This window comes from Dermochelys coriacea, chromosome 14 (genome assembly GCF_009764565.3).
Source record: "Dermochelys coriacea isolate rDerCor1 chromosome 14, rDerCor1.pri.v4, whole genome shotgun sequence".
Lineage (NCBI taxonomy): Eukaryota > Metazoa > Chordata > Testudines > Dermochelyidae > Dermochelys > Dermochelys coriacea.
This window is the reverse complement of record NC_050081.1, coordinates 7,957,088-7,980,851: the sequence shown is the minus strand read 5'-3', so window position 1 is coordinate 7,980,851 and position 23,764 is coordinate 7,957,088. Positions and strand designations below refer to the sequence as shown.

At 42.9% G+C, this 23,764-nt stretch overlaps 1 protein-coding gene across 5 annotated transcripts in view; it reads right to left on the bottom strand.

Moving 5' to 3' along the window:
* Positions 1 to 13,581: 13,581 nt before the first annotated feature.
* The window catches only part of CACNG5 (calcium voltage-gated channel auxiliary subunit gamma 5), a 29,684-nt gene continuing 19,501 nt past the window's right edge, over positions 13,582 to 23,764 (bottom strand). For 4 of the 5 annotated variants that reach the window (XM_038372669.2, XM_038372672.2, XM_038372670.2 and 1 more), the window contains 5 exons: positions 21,518 to 21,753; positions 20,049 to 20,135; positions 19,017 to 19,157; positions 17,586 to 17,731; positions 13,952 to 16,398 (listed from right to left, as the gene is read on the bottom strand). In XM_038372669.2, the coding sequence (XP_038228597.1) occupies positions 16,141 to 16,398; positions 17,586 to 17,731; positions 19,017 to 19,157; positions 20,049 to 20,135; positions 21,518 to 21,713 (828 nt within the window). In that variant the 5' untranslated portion in view covers positions 21,714 to 21,753 and the 3' untranslated portion in view covers positions 13,952 to 16,140. Of the gene's footprint in view, positions 16,399 to 17,585; positions 17,732 to 19,016; positions 19,158 to 20,048; positions 20,136 to 21,517; positions 21,754 to 23,764 lie in introns of all 5 variants that reach the window. The other variant, XM_038372667.2, reaches the window with a different exon arrangement.

Below are 23,764 nucleotides of genomic sequence, written 5' to 3'. Positions count from 1 at the left end.
CTTTCCTCAGCACCTCTGAAAAATCCCATCTTGAATGTTTCACAGACTGGCTAGGCTAATGCCCTTCAGTCTTGCTATTTTAAATAAGGAAAAGAAAATGCACAAGCTCTTTACAAGCCAATCTTTTAATTGATCTGTTTAAAGGGACCTTGACCATTCCAAGCTTTAATTGTTATTCTGAGCTGGATTAAACCTAATTCATTTTCAGGTATCGTTCCTGACATCTTACAAAAACCGAGAACTTCAAGTAAATGGGACAGGCGTAGAGATCCATTTTTAATATTCTTTTAAACTGCATTTAATCGTCACAGCATCTTGTTTTCTAAATGCTCTGGTGGAGAAAAGTGACTCTCAGTCTATTTAATTGGGTACAAAAAGCATGTTGTGGACAAAAAAAGAATAATGCTGACTGCCAAAAAATCTTCCAGTGGTGCCTGATACATTTAAAGGAGGTCAGTATTGCAAAAAGAGAAGAAAGGATATTAGGACAACATTTCTCGCATGCATCTCTGACCAATGCTCAGATATTATGGTGATCTGGGCCACATAAGCTCCAATCACTCCTCTTACTATGAGTATCTGCCTACATTTTAGACCCAGATCTACCATTGTCCCACACATAGGCTCCAATTCAGGAAAGCATCCCTATCTATGACTGCTTATAAGTCAATAAGACGTAAATCAACATGTTTAAGTTCTTTCTTGAATGGGGGGCAACCTGATTTATGAACTTTCTGTATCTGTGTATTGGAAGTTAAGTTATGGGAAAATGCACTGATGTTGAAGAATACCCCACATTCTTTCACAGTGTCACTCCTCTGCCCTTTGTGTTAAACTCTTTTTAAATTTTTTTTTGCGGGTTGGGGGGGCTTCATATCTAGGCCTTCGCAGGCTGAGGACTCTGATGCAGCTCAGTCAGAGCCTCTTACAGCTGCTCCAGTTATTGCTATTATCAGTAACTTGCAGACCTGGACCCTTGAAATTCCACTTGAAGGAAGAGAAAGTCTGTATAAGAGGAACTCACTGCAAATCACCATGCAGGACAGGTGAAATATTAGGAATCTAATAACAATATAATACCTACTCGTACTTTTAATACTGTGTATGATTAAAATGTGAATTCAGAGTCATATTATAGATTTTTTTTATATATTATGTACATATGCACATCTCTAGCTGTATATGGCTGCGTGTATGTCTATCCGCACACAGTATAGATATAGATATCAAAAGCCAACAATCCCGTTAGGGCATATATTTGGCCTTGACATTTTCTTTCCATGATGAAGCAAAAGTGTGCAACAATCTTTACATTGAAATTCCTGGCTTGCTGAAGAGCCATTTAAGAAGAGAATTTTAAACACGCCTGGGAAAATGCAAATATGCCACAGAGAATGGGGAAAAAAAGAAACCCAACGAGAGCGTAGATTGCAATGGTCTAATCTCAGGCTGTCGTCATTTTAACATTATCAAACGACTTCTTAAAATAGCAGCCATAATTATTCTTATACTGCAGCTCAAACTGGAGAGTTTTAAGCATTTTCATGTTTTTCTCCTCAAATGTAGGGCTGTCTGCTCTGCTCTAGCACCCACCAGCAGCAGACTGAGTGCTAAATCGTGCTTGCTAGAAAGAGCTGAAACAGTTTCAGATGCATTTTTCCCTTGAGATTTCTGATACTGAACAAAGCCTAGGTACATGGTATGGTGCCTTGGAGACTAGCAATTTTCCAAGGTTTTCAACTGAGAAACCTGAGTGGCACTGGGCCAAGGAGAAGGGATTCCTGGCATCTCTACTGGAATTGTCAGAAGTGCTTAGCACCTGCTATAGGTGTCACAATGGGAACTGCTGGATGCTGAGTGCTTCTGAAAACCTGGCCCTGCTTCTGTGCTGAGCGCTTGAAAATCTGGCCCTAGGAGCAGGGTACGTAGGATTCTTGGGAGGAATTGCTGGTGGATGGGGCAGTGCTTTTGGCTGAAGGCAGAGGAAGCCGCACCAGGGAAGAAAGTAGAGTTGTTAATGAGGGAATCAGAGGAAAAGAGACTGTTTAGAGATAAGTTACCAACTCACAACAGGGGAGAGACAGGACAGAGTCTCTAAAAATGGACCATCTTTCAGGTCAATCAGAGGACAAAGTAAAACAATAGGAAATGGTTTATTCAACAGGTCTACCGGATCCTTGAGATATCCCCAGAATTACCTGAGCCAGCCTGACCCAGTTCGCTTCATGTCTGTGTTGACACAAATGTCTTTTTTTTGTATTTCTAATTGCAAAAATGTATTTACATGAATAAAGCATAACCCACTGGGGGATATGACCTACTTTTCCCGAAAAGATGAAAAAAGTGTTCACATTTTTATTATTTTTTATTTTATTTCAACTATTTTGAGTCAGGCAGAGATATTGAACCCATCAGTGAAAAATCCATGCCTGTCAGTCTGCTATGGGTTTTTTTTATTTTTTTTTAATAATCACTTGCTCATTGACAGAATTTTCAGATTTTGCATTTCCATGCTGGAGCCTTTAACCTCCAAATGCTGCAGACTGGCTTTGACAGTACATAATTTATATGGAAATAAATGATTTGATGAAGGTTTCTCTGTATAAGTTCTGCAGTAGCTGAGATTATTTTGCTATTTATCTAAATTATGAATAATAATAAATAATATGTAATGCTATTGTCCTGCATAAACATGAAGCCTTTTTTTAAATTCACAAACCACCCCAAAAGGAGCATGCAGAACTCCCAAAAAGCAGAGTAATAAACCATGTCATTCCCTTTTAAAGTATAAGCAGAAATCAGATTTCACTCCAGCCTGAATGGGTCTAGTTTTAAAGTAGTACATTTACATAAATCCAATGTTAATTGCAGCTGCATGACATTCCACACACTCTCAGGGAAACTGCGGAACCACCTGATCAACATCCTCTACAGCAAACAGGGAAAGATTAAGAATGAGCTCTCAAAACTGGATACTCTCATAAAGAACCAACCTTCCACACAAACTTCCTCGTGGCTGGACTTTACAAAAACTAGACAAGCCATTTACAAAACACACTTTGATTCTCTACAAAAGAAAAAGGACACTAAGCTATCTAAACTACTATATGCCACAAGGGGCCACAACAATGGTTCCCGTAACCCACCCAGCAATATTGTTAATCTATCCAACTATACTCTTAGCCCAGCGGAAGAATCTGTACTATCTCGGGGCCTCTCCTTTTGCCCCTCCACCCCCACGAACATGATACAGTTCTGTGGTGACCTAGAATCCTATTTTCGACGTCTCAGACTCAAGGAATATTTCCAACACACCTCTGACCAACATATTAACCCACAGAGACCTTCCTGCCAACACTACAAACAGAAGGATTCTGGGTGGACTCCTCCTGAAGGTCGAAACAGCAGCCTGGATTTCTACATAGACTGCTTCCGCCGACGTGCACGAGCTGAAATTGTGGAAAAGCAGCATCGCTTACCCCATAACCTCAGCCATGCAGAACACAGTGCCATCCACAGCCTCAGAAACAACTCTGACATCATAATCAAAAAGGCTGACAAAGGAGGTGCTGTCGTCATCATGAATAGGTCGGAGTATGAACAAGAGGCTACTAGGCAGCTCTCCAACACCACTTTCTACAAGCCATTACCCTCTGATCCCACTGAGAGTTACCAAAAGAAACTACAGCATTTGCTCAAGAAACTCCCTGAAAAAGCACAAGAACAAATCCGCACAGACACACCCCTGGAGCCCCGACCTGGGGTATTCTATCTGCTACCCAAGATCCATAAACCTGGAAATCCTGGACGCCCCATCATCTCAGGCATTGGCACCCTGACAGCAGGATTGTCTGGCTATGTAGACTCCCTCCTCAGGCCCTTCGTTACCAGCACTCCCAGCTATCTTCGAGACACCACCGATTTCCTGAGGAAACTACAGTCCATTGGTGATCTTCCTAAAAACACCATCCTAGCCACTATGGATGTAGAAGCCTCTACACCAACATTCCACACAAAGATGGACTACAAGCCGTCAGGAACAGTATCCCCAATACTGTCACGGCTAACCTGGTGGCAGAACTTTGTGACTTTGTCCTGACCCATAACTATTTCACATTTGGTGACAATGTATACCTTCAAATCAGCGGCACTGCGATGGGTACCCGCATGGCCCCACAGTATGCCAACATTTTTATGGCTGACTTAGAACAACGTTTCCTCAGCTCTCGTCCCCTAATGCCCCTACTCTACTTGCGCTACATTGATGACATCTTCATCATCTGGACCCATGGAAAAGAAGCTCTTGAGGAATTCCACCATGATTTCAACAATTTCCATCCCACCATCAACCTCAGCCTGGACCAGTCCACACAAGAGATCCACTTCCTGGACACTACGGTGCTAATAAGCGATGGTCACATAAACACCACCCTATATTGGAAACCTACTGACCGCTATTCCTACCTACATGCCTCTAGCTTTCATCCAGATCATACCACTCGATCCATTGTCTACAGCCAAGCGCTACGATATAACCGCATTTGCTCCAACCCCTCAGACAGAGACAAACACCTACAAGATCTCTATCATGCATTCCTACAACTACAATACCCACCTGCTGAAGTGAAGAAACAGATTGACAGAGCCAGAAGAGTACCCAGAAGTCACCTACTACAGGACAGGCCCAACAAAGAAAACAACAGAACGCCACTAGCCATCACCTTCAGCCCCCAACTAAAACCTCTCCAACGCATCATCAAGGATCTACAACCTATCCTGAAGGACGAGCCATCGCTCTCTCAGATCTTGGGAGACAGACCAGTCCTTGCTTACAGACAGCCCCCCAATCTGAAGCAAATACTCACCAGCAACCACACACCACACAACAGAACCACTAACCCAGGAACCTATCCTTGCAACAAAGCCCGTTGCCAACTCTGTCCACATATCTATTCAGGGGATACCATCATAGGACCTAATCACATCAGCCACACTATCAGAGGCTCGTTCACCTGCGCATCTACCAATGTGATATATGCCATCATGTGCCAGCAATGCCCCTCTGCCATGTACATTGGCCAAACTGGACAGTCTCTACGTAAAAGAATGAATGGACACAAATCAGACGTCAAGAATTATAACATTCAAAAACCAGTTGGAGAACACTTCAATCTCTCTGGTCACTCGATCACAGACCTAAGAGTGGCTATACTTCAACAAAAAAGCTTCAAAAACAGACTCCAACGAGAGACTGCTGAATTGGAATTAATTTGCAAACTGGATACAATTAACTTAGGCTTGAATAGAGACTGGGAATGGATGAGTCATTACACAAAGTAAAACTATTTCCCCATGGTATTTCTCCCTCCCACCCCACCCCACCCCCCACTGTTCCTCTGATATTCTTGTTAACTGCGGGAATTAGCCTACCTGCTTGTCACCATGAAAGGTTTTCCTCCTTCCCCCCCTGCTGTTGGTGATGGCTTATCTTAAGTGATCACTCTCCTTACAGTGTGTATGATAAACCCATTGTTTCATGTTCTCTGTGTGTGTGTATATAAATCTCTCCTCTGTTTTTTCCACCAAATGCATCCGATGAAGTGAGCTGTAGCTCACGAAAGCTTATGCTCTAATAAATTTGTTAGTCTCTAAGGTGCCACAAGTACTCCTTTTCTTTTTGCGAATACAGACTAACACGGCTGCTACTCTGATTCCATACTATGTGCTCTCTAATTGTGCTGTGCTTGACACCATATAACAGCAGAACATTATCCTTGGTTATTTATATGGGGCCAGAGTCTATCACTCATAACACATCATTGGTGCTACCCAGAGGGGTAGCAGCATCAGCCTCGTGGCAGTAGAGTTGTGCATGTTGATTTCAGAAAACAAGTCCCTATCCCAAAGAGCTTACTATGACCGGGCCCCACTTGTGCACCTGTTGAAGAAGTTTTGCTATTGACTTTGAGTGAAATTCTATCACAATCTGCCCTGAGTAGAGGGTAGCGTGTCGATGCACAGTCCTTGGAGCAGACCAGGGGAAGAACTGTGCTGCTTAAAGTCACAGTCCCTTCATTTCTCTCTCGTGCCTCCAGGTCCGCCCTCAATCTATATTAGCAGCAAATTATCTACACCACCAGGCTAGCTTAGGCCATATCTATACTACAAGTGCCACAGCAGCACAGTTGGAGATCCATGGTTGTAGCTGCACAGTGGAGACACTTCCTACGTGGATGGAAGGGGTTTTTACTTAATCCACCTCTCCAAGAGTTGGTAGCTAGGTCAAGAGAAGAATCCTTCTGTCAACCTATCAGCACCTATACCAGGGGTTAGGTTGATTTAATTATGTCATACAGGGAATGACATTTTTCACAGCCCTGAACAACATAGCTAGGTCGATCTAGTTTTTAAAGGTAGACCTGGCCTCCGTTCAGCTACATGAGATGTTAGGGAGCAGATCCAAGGCTCCACTCAGCTGCTGCCTCTGCCCACCCACTCCATGCACACCTGCATGGGAGGAGGTGTTGCAGCTTGCCGAAGGCTGCTCTCCTCTCAGTGTTGTGACCCACAATGCTGATAGCCTACACACGGGAATAATGAGACACCCGGTGTCCCTTACTCCACTGTATTCTGTGTAGGTCACAATCCTGTCCTTTAACAGGAGCAGGACCTTCTTGAACAATGCCATGAACCCTCCACTTCCATTGTGACTGCCAAGGCATTCAGCAACTCAGAGACTTGGGCTCTTGATACTGAAAAGCCAACAGAAGGGAACCACTCTCTGGTCCCCAGAATGGACCACTCTCTCATTTACACCATAGTTGGGGCTGGTGACCTGGAGGTGAGCTGCCTTATTTTAGCTGGTACCACAAGATGGCGGAGGAGGCTCTATAAAATAGATCTTGTGAATTAGTATGGTATGATGTGTAACTAATGCTTTTGCTATAGCTTTTCTGCACTGTTGCTTCAAAGCCTCTGAAAGCAATAGCTGAGGATGAATTAAACTGTGTGTCTGATCTCTGATCCTCAGTTGACTGGCTGAGCTTTGTGATCTGCTTGTAAACACCAAGCTGCTCATCTATTTTGGCATAAGTTTTGAAGCTTATACTGAGCTGTTGAGTGTCTAACAGTCATTACGCTTAGTGTGACTGTGACACGTTGGGTTTGGGAAATGCATACAAAAGCACTCTGATTATCACTATGGATTTCAGGCCGGGTCACCCTTGCCAATTCCTTCGGCCAAGGGGTTGAAATAAGCAGAAAAACCCAAGTGATCTTAAATATCTTAGGAGTAAGGAACCCTCTCCCTGGAACCGTGCAGAAACCACTTTGCATAGACTCTGCAGATTTTGGAGCATTGAAGATCTATTCAGTGCAACAGCATCCTCTGGCCAACCTTCAGAGGAATCTCTCCAGGAATTAATATTTAATATTAAACCCCTGGGATCCAGCTGAGGATGGAAAAGCCATGGCCTCAGGGCTTCAGGGAAAGCAGGCAGTCCAGGGAGTATCAAGTTTCTGGGCCTCTCTAGACATCCTGTTTAGCAGTCAGAGCATGGGACTGGGAGTTAGGACTTCTGAATTACAGTCTTACCTCTGACACTGCCTTAATGAGTGACATTGGGCAAATCACTTCACCTCTTTGCACCTCCATGTTAATTTTTTAAAAGACAGATGTCTCATTATAAAGATGTATCAAAGCTGCAAAGAAACTTGTGGTCATGAATAAGTGCACTTATTTTTTGTCAGCTTCAGTTCAACTGTTATAGAGAGGCCCAAGCTGAACAAAGCATTTAAGCATGTTTTTAAGCCCATCCATATTCAGCAAAATATTTAACCGTGCTGAACTTTAAACACTTGCCTAAGGGCTCATCTGGACTGAAAAGTTACATCTGCATAGCTACACCTCTCGGAGGTGTGAAAAATGCACACCCTTGAGAGACGTAAGTAAGCTTATATAACCCCGGTGTAGACAGCGCTCAGTGGATGGAAAAATTCTTCCATCAACCTAGCTACTGTCTCTTGGGGAGGTGGATTACCTGCAGTGATGGAAGAACTCCTCCCATCTGCAGTGGGACTGTCTACACTGAAGCACTACAGCAGCAGAGTTTCGTCTAATTCCCCCTGATGTCAGTGGGACTGAAACACATGCTTAGGTGCTTTGCTGATTAGGACCAGAGCACTGAATTAGGGGCCTTAGACTATGTTGACACACAAACTTGCGCCAGTTTAAATAAACTGGTTTAGTAAAACCAGTGTGCGTGTGTTTATTTCAGTTTAGTTTAAACCTGTTCCTAATCAACTTAAGATAAACTGAAATAAATCTGGTTTAAACTGAAATAAGAGTGTCGTTTTTTGCATTGGTTTTAACTAAATCCATTTAAAATATTACACTGGTGCAACCCTGAATGCAGACAAGTCACAAAAGACCATCCCTCCCCCCCCACCCCATTCACATGATGGATTCCTTTTTAAAAAATGCATTTGATGTGCACTGCCTGAATTAAAGATTCAAAACAGCTGCCTGTCAGCACAGCTGCAAGATTCTCAGCAGATAATATTGGTACTGATGAATTATCGGGGAATAACCTGGAATGTTGCACTGTCTGTTTTCAAAACAATACTCATCATAGGTGAATTATTCATACACATACGTTCTCTTGAAAGCAATAAAATGGAGAGGCTGACAATCTAAAAAATCCTTACACATTATTTGGTTTCACATGCAGAATGGTGCCTAAATGTCAGTACAATACAAATCACACAAAGTTTGAAAACTCCCCATTGGACCAAATGTATTATTTATTTAACATGTACCACCAGAAAATTACTCTGACAACACACTATCATCCTGTGTTTTACCTTTTAATTGAAAAGCAGCTTCCATCTATTAAGAATAAAAAGTCTTCCCTGTCTTGGGAAGTTTAATAAAACAGAGAGAATTGGTGGTCACAGACCTAGCAAGGCTGTATTAGCATAAAAAGCAGAAACAGTGTTTGGCTGGAGCTTTGAATTAAGCTGTTAGCAAGCATCCAGGGCTATATCTGCCCTTAGTTACGTTGGTGTAAATATGAAGTTACTCTGGTCCCATCAGTGGAATTACTCCAGATTTATGCCAGTTGAAACAAAAGCAGATTTTGGCCTTTTATGCCTTCTGTGAGTTTCACTGGATTCAGACATCTGGTGCACACCCATGTGAGTTACCCCCTTTAGCAATGCATACTCTAACACTGAAATCATTGTGATTTAGGCATGCATTTAAATGCTTTGCTGAATCAGGGCCTTTGCTAATACAAAGTTGACTAGAGTCAACGGAAGGGCTCCTATTGACTTCAGTGGGGTTTGGATTGGGCCAGTACAATCCTTGGAGGCCCTGGTAGATAACTCCACTGAGTTATCTGATGAATGCAGGGGCGGACTCACGGCATGTTCCTCTGGATATTCTATTTTTATGGTTCGTTGCCGTATGTGCGGGGGGAAGCAGAGATGCTGCAATTGGGAATTAGCGCTGGATATAGCTCTATGAGCTTCCCTGACTCTGCAGGGGCCTATGTGCCTCTGTGGCAGGCACTACAAAAATACCACTCTTACATCTGAGTTCTGTAATCAGGAGAGAAGAGTGGCTGTACCTCACTGTGGGTAATGTTACTTTGTGGGACTGTACGCACTGGACCCGATACTGCTCTCATTAAAGTCAAGGAAGTTTTACCACTGACTTCAACGAGAGACCCAACAGTGTATTAAGGAAAGCCCAGATGAATAAAAAGAAACTACAAGTCTACAGAGGAAAAATGGCCCCAGAGTTAAAATGTGTTTAGGTCTGCTGCCATATGAATGGAATATGTCCATTTACACACATTGCTGTATCCCGGAGGTGAACACTCAGCTTCCCTAGTAAGAGTGTCACAAAGAGCCATTCTGTTTCATATGACTTCAGCATACACAGTCCAGTTTCAGTTCAGCCAATTTGCATAAAGACAAATTCAAGAAAGACTCTTCAAAGACCTTGTATTATTCCCAGGGACATGAAACAACAGAAAAAAATAAACCCCAGACAACAAATGATGCTGCAATACAATCTGAAAAAGGCCCAACATCCCTATTATAGGACCAGAGGGAGAGAAAAAAAAAAAAAGGTGTCTTTTTTTTATTTATTGTATGTGTGAATTGTCAATCCTTCACAGACTGAATCTGAAACTTTCATTTCATAGCTGTTATTGGGATAGAAAAAAGAAAAAAATCCCAGAGCAAGATCTTATAATACCAGAAGAAGGTTTTCTGAAAATGACACATTTTGCTTGTTTAGGAAGAAACGTCACACCATAGAGATATGGCTTCTTCTAAATAACTAATAAACTATCATCGGAGAGAAGACACATTTATATCCTTCTTTGTTTAAACTGAAGGATCACAGAGCCCATGGGAGCCATAGACATGGTGAAAGATTAATACACAAGCTGAATAAAATCCTTAAAACAGTTAAAATATAGCTGTACAAGAACTCTCAACCATAACACTATATAACATAGGTCATATAACAAAATATAACAGGATCTGATTCTCCGTTCTGCTACACTGGTGTGACTCCATTAAAAAAATGCAGATGATGCTTGTTTGCTGTGGGGGGAACAAGCAGAAGAAAAGGCAGCAGTTCCATCAGCCTCTTGTCCAAAGGAGGATTTGGCCTTTTGTCACACAGGTCAGCAATTTGGGTCTTGCTAGATCCCGGCCAGCTCCTGAATGCCCCCAGGGCACTTGCATTCCCACCTCTCCTCCCAGATGTAGACCTGCCTACAATCATCTGTGACTAGGGTGACTCTCCATCCCAAATTGGGCAGGTCAGCCCCAAAATGCAGAGTTCAAGTCCCGGTCCTGGGCTGAATGACTCCAGGGCAGCATTTGTCCTGGAGTCCCTGTGGCACTATTCTGCGCCTGCCCAAGGCTCAGGGGCAGCACCAACCTATTCCCGGCAGAAGGGGCTGAGGCGAGACACCCCCCCCCCCGGCCGCAGCCGCCATGAGGCCTCACCCCCTGCTCCTCCTCTCCCTCCCGAGGCCCTGCCCTTGGCCAGGCCAGAAGCTGGAGCTGGGCAGTAGCAAGAGGCACCTAGGGAGCCTGGGCTGCTGTGGGGAGCCCCAGACCCTCCACCTGCCCTGGGTGGTGCACCCTGTGGAGTGGGGACTTGGGCCAGCGGCTGCTCTCAGGCCCCCCCAGCCCTCCACTCAGGGCAGGTGGAGTGTCCAGGATTCATCATCAGCCAACACAACCAGCACGGTTTCTGTACCTCATCCAGGCCTGAAACTGGATTGACTAGGATCAAGGTAACTAGAGGTATCACCAAAGTTGCTTCACCACAATCTTCTTAGTCACCTTTGCTGTAACAGGGCAGTTAAAGATGTCTGAGTTAGTGAAGGGGAGGAAGGAGGGTCCAGGATTAGCCTCAAACTTTGCTTCAGTCTCCAGCATCCCCACTCACAGCCCTCCTCCCCTGCCCCGTGTGACCTTGGGCAAGTCACTCAGTCTTTCTGTGCCTTGATTCTCCATCTGTAAAATGGGGCATTAGGAGGATAACTACATGAAAGGTTGGGAGGTGCTCAGATACTGCAGTGATGGAGGCCACATAAGCGTCGGAGCTAGATGCTGTATATCTTAGCTGAGCTGCCACTGTTTCGGTGACATTTGCGTTCCCCTGTAGCTTACGTAGAAAGGTAGGACTAGGAAATCAGAATAGCTCCTAAAAGCCTGATCCAGCCAGGTGCTGAGGACTCTCAGCTCCCCTCAACCTCAATGGTAGCTGAGGAGGCCCAGTCAGATCAGCTCCTTCATGTACATTTTATGTTACTTATATCTGATAAATCAAACTTAGCTGGCAGCATCTAACGAGCCTCTTCTGTTCAGAGCCGAATCTCATTTTATAAAGCTTCCAGGGTATTCCCAGCTAATTTACAAACAGAGAAATTAAACCATCCTTATTCCTCTGTTTCCATGACGTCCAAGTCCGATCTACATGTAACTTGACAGCTTGGCAATAATTAAGCAATAAGACATGACAAGTGATGTATTTCTTTGGTGGGCTGGGGGGAAGGCCTGGGGTGGATCATGAGACGAGAAGCTGAAAGGTCCTCGTTTCTCCACTCACCCAAGCCTTGCACTAATCTTACAGAAAGGCACCACCTGTCACTTCTATAAGTGTACAAAGGGGATTATGGTAAAAGGAGACACTAGTCTTCACTTGATGGGTATTCTCAAGTGGCATCAGTGTTGTTCAGTCCCAAAGCTCCATCTCGTAACCAGACTCCAGGCTCACTCACCTCCCACGTGCTAGTTCTTCACTTATCACGTGTTCCTCATCAGCCGCCCAATGTCATGAACTCCACCTCTGTCTCCCAAACTGCCGAGATTCATTTGGGTGTGTTGAGTGGGAGACTGGTGGCAGGTGAAAGAAAAAAAAACACTATTGTCTAATGCAGGATTTAAACAGCCCTGGAGAGCACAGGATTGACCAGGAGTATACAGGTTTCAGAGTAGCAGCCGTGTTAGTCTGTGTCCGCAAAAAGAAAAAAGGAGTACTTATGGCACCTTAGAGACTAAACAAATTTGAGCATAAGCTTTCATGAGCTGTAGCTCACGAAAGCTTATGCTCAAATAAATTTGTTAGTCTAAGGTGCCAGGAATATACAATGACCATAGCAGTAGAGGATGCAAAAGTGACAGCTTTTCAGCCATCAGCAAGAGACAGCATCACACTCAGCAATTGAGAATGAAGCAACTCTTTCAGCCAGATCTGTGAAAGCAAACAGGTCCGCGTACCCCATGCTGATGGGAGTTGGCTGTTGTTGACATGCTGGGACACTGGTTGTAAAGCTTTCTGACTGGCACATTAAGGCTTGTGCAGTTCTTGCATACGTTCCATGGGAGACAGCTCTCCCAAGTCACAGATCTGACACACATTCAGCCAAACTTAGCACACTTGCTCGGCATCTCCTGCAGGGTGCCCATGTGCCTCCCTCTGTTCATTTTATTGTTAATGCGAGTAGTCCCACTGAATTTAAGTGAGACTACCCGCATGCTTAAAGATAAGCATGTGCTTAAGGGACTTGCATATACAGCACCAATCCCCTCTTGAAAATGAGCAGCGCAGTGGACCTTGAGACTAGGGAAATGGGGGCAAATAGATGTAGGAGCCTGAAACAGCTCCCACTGAAGCCAACAGAAAGACTTCTATAGGAGCTGGACTGGAATATGGAGGAGGGATGAGCATAGGCCTGTGTCACTGGACATTTAGGAGAATCTGCTTTCAGACTCTCCAGTCACTTTTAAAATTGGGCTGAAGAATTATGGCTGATGGGAAGCAATTTGCTCTTGAGGCTTCTGTAAATAAAATCTTTCTCCAAAGCCACCCGAGATGCCCACGCACCTTGAAACTAAAGTTTTTAGGATCTGCACAGCAGAGTGGAACCTAGACAGATTTTGTTTGTCTTCTAATCTAGCCTTTGAGGAGGAATTTTTGCACCTTCACTGAACTTAAACTTCATTTGGAAGCAAAATGATCCACACAAGTTACTTTGACAATTTTCATCCTTGATTTATTCTGGGCTTTAAGCTGCTTAGATGGAAGAGACTCCTTTGTAATAATGATGGTTTCTTTCCTCCTCTCCTGCCCCATTATTCTTTACCAGGATCAGGTAACAAAAAAAAAAAAAAAAAAAAAAAAAAAAAAACCAGCAGCTGCTAGGTTCCAAGACAAAGGAGTTGGAGCGAATCAAAAGTAAACTGGAGAATCTACTGCATGGCAGATCACTTCTGAAACTGATGACCATTGGTTTCAGACAATTCCCATGTAGTATTATTCAACTGGCACTTATTTTAACCAACGTGGACACAGCTTTTTTTTTTTTGGAGATTATTATTAAAATAAAAAAATAAATTTCCCATCACGCACTGTTCTTGGTTAACTGGAAAAAAGAATCTAAGCTGTAAATACCATCAAACGTATTTAATCAATTTATAAACATTGTCTTGGTAAAAACAGTTCTAGTCTAAATGCTCTCTGCACACTGCGAGGCTAACCAAACATTCACAAGATTGAAAATTAAAGTCTGAAAACTGAACAGTTGGCAAAATGGCAAAGGCATGAATCATTACTCTACCCGATTATAGCCTGGCCCCCTAATAAAGCCTGGCCCTGCAAACACTTATACACACAGAAAACTATCACATGAGTAGTCCCATTGACTTCTATTAGATTACTTGTGGCCTTGATTCATGACAGCACTTAAGTATGTGCTTAAGTCTATGTCTATTCAAAAGTACACTAGCACATGAAGTCCCATCCAATGGGACTTGGATGGAATTTAAGCACATGCTTAATAACGGTTCTGAAAAGGGATGTTTTCCTGACAACCGGCATATGCGTTTGCAGGCCTGTATATATTTGCACATTGCAACACCACATATTAAGAGAAGCTCAGCTTTTAAACCCTTCATTTGGGCTGAGCAGGTCATTTTCTATTTATAAGTAATGAATATCAAACTCTAATTTAAGGGTTCTATTGTTGTTTTTTAATGCTTAAATATGCCTAAAAAATAAATCACATAAATATATAAATTATTTTTAAAATGAAAAACAGATGCCTTAAGGGAGAGAATATAAAAACTTACAGATAAATATAACCTTATTTACACATTCTGGAGTGTACAAAATGATGCCCTGGTTTAAAACGAAGCAAATTATCCAGGATTAAAGGAGACAATATACAAGTTTCTTATCTGGAGTAGGTGGACAAAATTAGCCCTGATACTGCATCAGATTGGCAAGCCCAGACCCATATATCTGTGCAGGGGCCTCACAGAACTCAGTGGGCACAGGGGTCTTTGCGATTGGATCCTGATACAGAACTGGGATCATATTTTGGAATATTTTGTAAATAATGATAAAATAGTAAAAGGGTCATTACAAATACATTGTGATGAGGTTGAAAGTCAGTGCATTACATTTAGTACAATCAAACTTTAAATTAAAATATAATATACAAAAAACACCTGCAGGATTTTCTGATGCTGACATTTTCTGAGGCAGTAAAACAACAAGAGTAGAAACCATACATTCTGACAGTTCTTTCAGTAATCTTGTGGTTTTTTACAACAGTACTGTATATAGATTTTCACCTTCAGTTCCCCAAACTTAATTTAGAAATGGACTGATATTCACCTCCTGGTAGCTCTCAGTCCTCCAAGACCAAAAAGTGTAATAACATTGACTTTTTCATGAATGACAAGGTCCCTAACTAAGGTACACAGCAAAATTAATCAAGCTTGTATACCATTTTCTGTAAAATATAAAATTTGGGCCAGCTCTTCAGTTGTGGGAAATCAGTAGAGCACCACTGACTTCCACAGAGTTTATACCAGCAGAGAAAATCTGACCCTTTGTTTCAAGAATTTGCTTTCCAATGTCAAAAACATTTTCATGGTCATATTGGAGGGAGATCTAACATGAATGGTTTTGGATGTGATTTGCCAAAGGCCCTAAATGACTGTCTTGGCTCTCATAGAAAGTCAATGGGAACCTAACTTAATTTTAGACCTCTGAAAATCCCCAAGGGATAGTTGGGAGGGATGGCTATTGATCATTATGGCCTACTTAGAAATGATTCACAGCAACGATGATCCATCATTGTGAATGTCAAATCAAGATGCAATTTGTACTTTTCTAATTAATACCATTACTTAGAAGTTTACATGTACCGTTCATGCCAATAAATCTACAGCAAAATGATACAAACACACAAGCTTATGCCACCTATCACAAAATGCATTTTTGCTACTGGGGGTTCTTTGATATCAAACCCTCTCTAAGCCCCATCCTGGATCTATTCCACATTCAAAGATACTACTTGTTTGGGGTGTGGAATGGCTTGGGGATCAGGACCTTAGATGTATTTATATATGCAGGGTAAGTATCATTTAAAAAAACCCCAAACAAACTAACTACCACGTGCTCTAGGCAATGATTAACACCATTTATGATCATATAAATAGAGAATAGTCCTGAAAGAGTGTCCTAAAAATGATAAACTGAGTCATGACACAACAGCTGCTTCCTCTTAATCCCAAGTAGGCAATGGGGTTAATTGCCATTCAACATGGGGAGGAGGACATTTGATCGTAATCAGGACATTTGAGCAGGGCAGGGTAGTTACTGTTCATCTGGAGAGATGCATCGCTGGAAATATCTGAGGGGCTGCGTCCACGCACCCAGGCATCAGGGTGCAAGAATTGCCCTGAGTAATCAGAGCAGTTGCTAAGACGGGGGTGGTAGAAGCCAGGATGGGGTCTGTAGATCTCCTCGGCAGTGTATCGTTTCATGAACAGATAGACTGACATCACACCAGCACTCTGAAAGGGAGAAAATGAAACAAATGCTACTCACAGGGTAGGGAACTGGGTTGATTCAATTCTAAATGAATGAATGGATACTCAGGAGCTGTATTGGCATTGCCATGGACAAACAAGACTGTGTAGTTATGAAAGTAGCAGGGACTAGTGGGTAGGGCATCAGACTGGGTGCCTGGAGACCTAGTTTCATTCCCTTGCTCTGCAAATGACTTGCGGGAAGACATTGGTTATAGGGTGGCCATTCCAGTATTTTCAGGACCAGCGTGACGCTGCTCCCACTGGCATGGCCTCTCACACACAGCATGTGTGAGGTTACGCTGCACAGGGGAACACCATTTTGAGGAATCCACCCCCCCCCACGGCACGGCCTCTCACGTACAGTGCTTCACAAGGGGGTGCCATCTTTAAGAGTGTGCCGCCTTGCCCCCGCCGACATGACTTTGCTTTTAAAAATGGAGTCCCCTGTCCAATACCGGACAAAACCATGCCCAGATTTGCTTGGACCAGACAGGGAACAAATCATCCAAAAGGAGGACAAACCAGTTCAAATGGCCTCCAGACTTGGGTAAGTCACTTCTGCCTCTGCTTCCCCATCTGTAACATGGGGATAACAATACACCCGTCATCAAGGTGCTCCTGATTCAACCTACTTTGACCACTGCATTCAGGGTTTGCACTGGTTGGCAGGAGACACAGGCTCAGTTGACAGCACCAGGATCGGCCCATTTGTCAGTTATTCCATATAGATGTCTATTAACGATTAGAGGTTCCTAAAGAGTCTTGCCCTTACAAACCCCACCACACTCCTCCTTTTCATAACAACCAGTTCCTGATGGTTTGGCCCAACAATCAATATTTTAACTCCTGAGAAGAGACCATGTTTCTAAGGTTATGTCTATATGGACTACAGGGGTGTGAACAGCAGTGAGCACGAAAGTGCTGCACTGTAACTCCCCCCCGTGGACACTGTGGGTGTGAATAAAAGATTCCTATTTTGCATTAATGGAGTCCTGTCTGAAGAGGACTACGTTAATGTGGACTAGGAACCTTTTAGTTAACATTCACCCTGGGGAGTTACAGTGCGGCCCTTTGGAGCACACTGCTAGTAATATCTCTGCAGTTCAAGTTGTGGGGCAATATAGATGTGTCCTTATAGGCAGTCTAGAAAGCTCACAACTGACAAGTACCTCTGTGAGAAGGAAAGAGATAGCGGAGAAAGCAAACGACCATCCGTATTTATAACTGAAGTAAGTCTCCGAGTCCTTGGTCTGGTTCAGCATCTCGTCGTTAATGCTGGATATGTACAGCACCAGCCCCACAACCAGAGATAAACCTGGGAAGGGAGAATGACAGAAGGAAATGTTCTTCAGTAAAGACACAAAGCAGCTCACGGGGGTTCTTCCTTTAAAAGAAAATTTGAAATATGTAGGTTGCATTTCAAAGAATTGGGGAAACAGACTTCTCCCCCATTTAACTGATCAACGCATTTATGTCATTTTAGTCAGACCATTACATTCTTAAGCTAGACTCTTCTGAACTACAAAGTGATCCGTGTACGAAAATGCTTTAAAGCTCAGCTGTCACAGCTGCATGTTTAACACTCCTCTAATGCAATGAATAAAACAGTCACTTGTCTCATGTAGAAAGATCCCAGCTGACTATTTTAAAATTTTAAACATCCTCTGTGACTGACTTACCATAAGAAATGAGGGGCCTTGGTTGTTTAAAAAAAGAGTCCAATCTTATGGGAGTGATAAATTGTGGATGCAAACTCCTACGTCTCATTATACCACTGCAGTCCCAAAATAGGCTATTAAAGGGCTACCATTTATATATTGCACCGAATAGACTTGGAGACAAAGTTAAGAGCCCCCTAAGTTACCGAAACAAGCAGATAAAATCTATTCTTGGAGAATGCTGAAAACTACAAAAAAGAAAATCCTCATTCTTGAGGCCTGTGGGGGAAAAAAGCCGTGGTGAGAGAAGTAAAACAAGGAAAGACGGATTTATCAGAACTACGAAAGATCGTTTTCGGGTTAATTATTTTTTTCACCATTATTCCCAGATGTATCTTATGAGATGTAAATATTAATATTGATGTTCTTAGGCTCAATAAGTCTGGAATTCCTGAGGTTGAGGCTAATATATGGTGCCAGGCTAAGAGACTGCATGGTATCATACCACAGATCAGATGAAGAGATCATAATTAAAGCTGGTTGGGAATTTTTGTTTCCCTATGAATATTTTCACATCAAGCGCTGGATGAAAGCTCAAGCATTTTTGATGGAAAAGGTAATTTTTCACAAAATTTCCATTTTGTTGGAAAGCCATTTTTCATTAAAAAAAGGGGGAGGGGGTTGATAATTTTGTGACCAGGTCTAGCCATAATGTGCCACCTCACCATTGATTGCAATGAGGAGTTCTGCTTAAAAATACTATGGCACAACATAGCCCAAAGTAAGGATTTAACACAGCGTTATTGCAGTGTACAGATCTGTGGGTTTATATGGCTATTCTTCCCATCCTCCCCCCCCCCCACGAAGTACAAGGGCCTTCAGAGGAAACGAAAGCAGAGGAGACACCAAGTGCAATGTTAAGATAATTCCAATAAAACTCACCAGACAGAATGAAGAAGATTCCTGATACAAAGGCCAGGATGGTTCTGTGAGGCCGAATGTGTCCAATATTGCTCAGTATAAACCCGATGAACATGAAAAAGAGGCTGACCAAAGGGAAAGGAGTAGCAGAACGAATCATCTCTGATTGTAAAAGGGGGAAGAAAGAGGAGAACAGGGTTAGGCCCTCCTGTATAACAGCAGACCTGGGCTAAATTGACCAGGCCAGTTCCTTTATGTTTCCAATTTGTTGCATTCTATAGATCTCTGTTTTTCCTTTCCTGTTCTCTCTTTGAGTCTCATGTGCATGCTGGCACCCACCCCCAAACCAACACACCCAACTTTCTTTGATAAGGAGTTTACTGAAGGTGCAATTATGCCTGGCTGAGAATACATCTGTTAATGTTTGTATTCCGAGTGGTTTCTACCTGAAGCATTACAAATGCACATCCAATATTTTTTGTGGTAGCATCACAAGTCTTTTCACGAAACACTTGGATTTATTATCACAAAAATGTACCAAGCATGGTTAAGGTTCACACTTAGAAGTGGCAAAAACAAAAACATAGGACTTTACAGGGAGAGCTGCGACATTCCATCCTTAACTCATCCCACCCCACAGGGATCTAAATCAGTGTGCAATGCCCCAGTCTGCATGTGCTGTATTTGTACCAGCTCTTGTCACCAGTGGGGAGAGAATGTAAACTCATCTATTAAAAAAAAAAAAAAAAAAAAAGCCACCTGCTTTGACCACTCCAGCAACAGGATGCAGGGCCTGGCTTGTAGCCGCTGTGAGTGTCCCAGCATAAGGGGGAGACAAAATCAGACACTTCTCAACATGTCTGGCATTTTACCAAGTGTAGTTGTACATAAGCACCCAGTTGTACGTTAAGTTACAATACAGCATTAACAGGGAATCAGAAGCCTCCCTGAGTTCTGAAGATATTCCTAGTAACCTGTTGTTACTTTAACAGGATGTAAAGAATGAATGATACAACAAACAAACAAACAAACAAACGTGAATAAACTACCTACTTAGAACATTGATTGTCGACTCAGACGTCAGCTGGACGTTCATGGGCATGACATATTCTATAGTAAAACACCGGCCACGCTCCTCACCTGCAAGGAGAAGAGTCTGATTCAGGCTGTCATTTAATTAAAGTGTTTTCTTTAATATAAGGATTTTTTTTTAAATGAATTTCAGTGCATGCAAAATAAACTTGCTTTTCTGGGCTCTTTGAGTCATAACTGTTAGTGTGTGGTGCTGAAGAAGGATGCCTGCTAGCTACCGTATCCTTGAGGGACTGGCTTTTTAAAATGTCCCTGGCAAAAGAGTAATAGCTAAGGGAGTACTGTGAGCTGGTTTCATGTATCAAATACTAAATTCGCATTGTGCTGGCCATTCAGAACATTTATTGGAGGGCAGTGGAAATGGAAAAACAAAAAACAAACAAAGCTCAAGGTATGAGAAGTACATGGTAACATTACTGGGTGAAAAACTGGGCAGGTGGCTGGAGTATGACAGTGCATTTTCAAACAATCTGCATGTAAACAGCTGTTCGTGAATAGGAGAAAGCTCTGAAAGCTAATGGGCAATGTGGGGGGATTTTGACAGACCATGCAAGTTAGCTAGAGAGGGTTTGGCTTCGGATGCCTTCTGATGAGGCAAACAAAGGTTTAACATTTGATACAAAACACATGAACAATCAAAATGGATTGTCTGGTGGGTAAAAAGCACAGAAATGTGAATTGGGGACATCTGGATGACCCCTAGCTCTGCCACTGGCTTGGTCCCCTTAGGAAAATTATTTGGGTTACGCTGGCCTTGCAACCCTCCTCAACAAACTGCGGGGGGGGGGGTGGGATTAGACAGATGATAATTATTCTTCACCTTTCTAAAGCGCCTGACACCTCCGCATAGCAAACCATTTTACTGTATAAACAAAAAGAGCAGAACTGTGACCTCATAGCACCATGCAAGGGAGAACTCTCAGCTTCCCTACGCAGGCTACTTGCATCACAGGTCACTGCACTGGGGGGAGGGGGAAGCAACCTCCAACGGGCTGCTACTCCCCACTGTACAGGTGGCCAGAAAGTGGGTGGGCAGGAGCAAAGAACAATGGACCCCTCGATTTAGCCCCTCCATTCCACATCCAGTAACTGGTTACTTCCTGCTGGAGTATGGGGAGAACTAGGGAGAGAACTGTGACTCTAATTCCTTCCCTGCTGTGCTCCTGAGCAGCCCACCATTCATTCAGGGCAGATTGTAAAGTTACAATTGATGCGCAAGGAATTATACCACCTAAAACCCCCTGTGCAACTGGAGAAACAAAGGCAAAGAAGGGGTTAAGTGGCTTGCCCAAGATTTGTGCAGAACATCTCCAGCAAAGACAGGAAAGGCAACTAAAATCCCCGGCTCCCGGCCTGTTGCTTTACTGGGCAAAGCTCCCTCATTGACGATGATGTGGAAATCACAACAGTTTTTGTACAAAGCACCATACCTGCCAAAAAGCAGACCCTCCAGAGACCAGAGTGCAGCGACATTTTGATTTCAGTGGTCTGATTGTGGGGCAGGATGATTCCTTCCTCCAGGTAAAGCCAGTAGTCGGTGCTAACAGCAATTCCTAAGAGCCCCAAACCACATACAGCAAACACACTGCTGAGCAGAGTCAGAGCCTTCCTGCTGCACGCGCTCATTCCAAAAAGCACCAGGGTTCGAGATGGCAATAAGGAATAGCTGGAGGGGAGAAAAGATGGCATGATTTGCTGTGCTACAGCCCCTGCTAATCCATTTCCAACGTTGCTTTCTTTAGGGTCTAAGTGACAAGAAGCTTCGCCCTCCCCTTTTGTGCTTATTTAGGTCAAGCTGAAATAAAGCATTAAAAAAAAAAAAATCACAAACTCCCCAGACAGAGCATTTGAACCAAATGCTACCCAACTGTCACACAGTTTTACCCCCCAAATGTGCATGGACTTGCTGAACACACTGCCCCTGGGATATACACATCCCACCCTAGGGATGTACACGCACACACACTATGGGGTTGGTATTATTTATCAGTGGTGTTACTGAGTTACCTACATGCTAAAACCAAAATTGGGGCCCCATCTTAGGTACTTCTGTGGCCGAAGACCTCACAAATCTTTATCCTCCCAACTCTCCTGTGAGGGTAGGTAAGTGTTTTTAAGCTACAGATACATAGTAAGACACATTTCCTGTCCCAGAAATCTTGCAATCTAAAGTCCAAATCCTGCAGAGTTTTACACACATGCTCATATTTAGGAGTTGGAATTAATACCATGAAGTCAATGGGACTACGCACAATGTGTAAAGTGAAGCATCGGTGTAAGTCTTTGCAGATCAAGGCCTAAATAACACCTTACATTTATCTAGAGCCTTTCATCCACAAGGATCCCAAACACATTACAAACCCATGCACACTGGAGAACCACCATGATCTGCACTTAGCAACATACACACTGAGCCATTCTTCTGTGTGAATTTTTGTCTCTCCACTCCCGTGAGAAACGATTTGGCATCAGGGGGCTAGACTGAATTCTCATATTAACAGTTCATTATTTTACTAAATGCACCATGGACCATACACTAAATGACATTCGCTAGATAAATGAATGAAGTATATTGTGCTATGCATTAGCCTCACTTTATTTACCTTTTTATTGTGTTTGTTCACTTACTCGCTAATTTGCGGAATTCAATCGTTCTCAGTTGGCCTTCCAGATGACATTATAAATTGACAAGAATTTACCAAAGCTCATCATTTTATTTATTAAAAAGTTTTACCAAAGGCTCTTAAGCAAAGTAAGCAGTCATGGGATAAGAGGAATGGTCCTCCCATGGATCAATCACTGGTTAAAAGGCAGGAAACAAGGGGTAGGAATACATGATCAGTTTTCACAGTGGAGAGGTAGTGTGGGCCCCCCAAGGATCTGTACTGGGACCAGTGCTGTTCAACATATTCGTAAATGATCTGGAAAAGGGGGTAAATAGTGAGGTGGCAAAGTTTGCAGATGATACAAAATTCTCCAAGACATTTAAGTTCAAAGCAGTCTGTGAAGCATTACAAAGGGATCTCACAAAACTGGGTGACTGGGCAACAAAACGGCAAATGAAATTCAAATGTTAATAAATGCAAAGTAATGCACATTGAAAAACATAATCCCATCTATACATACAAAATGATAGGGTCTAAATTAGCTGTTACCACTCAATAAAGAGATCTTGGAGTCATTGTAGATAATTCTCTGAAAACATCCACTCATATTAAATAGGAGGAGTCAAAAAAAGCTATCAGAATGTTAGGAACCATTAGGAAAGGGATTGATAAGACAGAAAATATCATAATGCCACTATATAAATCCACAGTATGCCCACACCTTCAGTAAAGCATGCAGTTCTGGTTACCCCCTCTCAGAAAAGGGATATTAGAACTGGAAAAGGTACAGAGAAGGGCAACAAAAATGATCAGAGGTATGGAACAACTTCCATATGGGGAGGGATTAAAAAGATTGGAACTGTTCATCTTGGAAAAGAGACGACCAAGACGGGATATGAAAGAGGTCTACAAAATCATGAATGGGGTGGAGAAAGTGACTAAGGAAGTGTTATTTACCCTTTCGCATAACACAAGAAATGGGGGGTCACCCAATGAAATTAATAGGCAGCAGGTTTAACACAAATCAAAGCAAGTACTTCACACAACACACAGTCAACCTGTGAAAGTGAT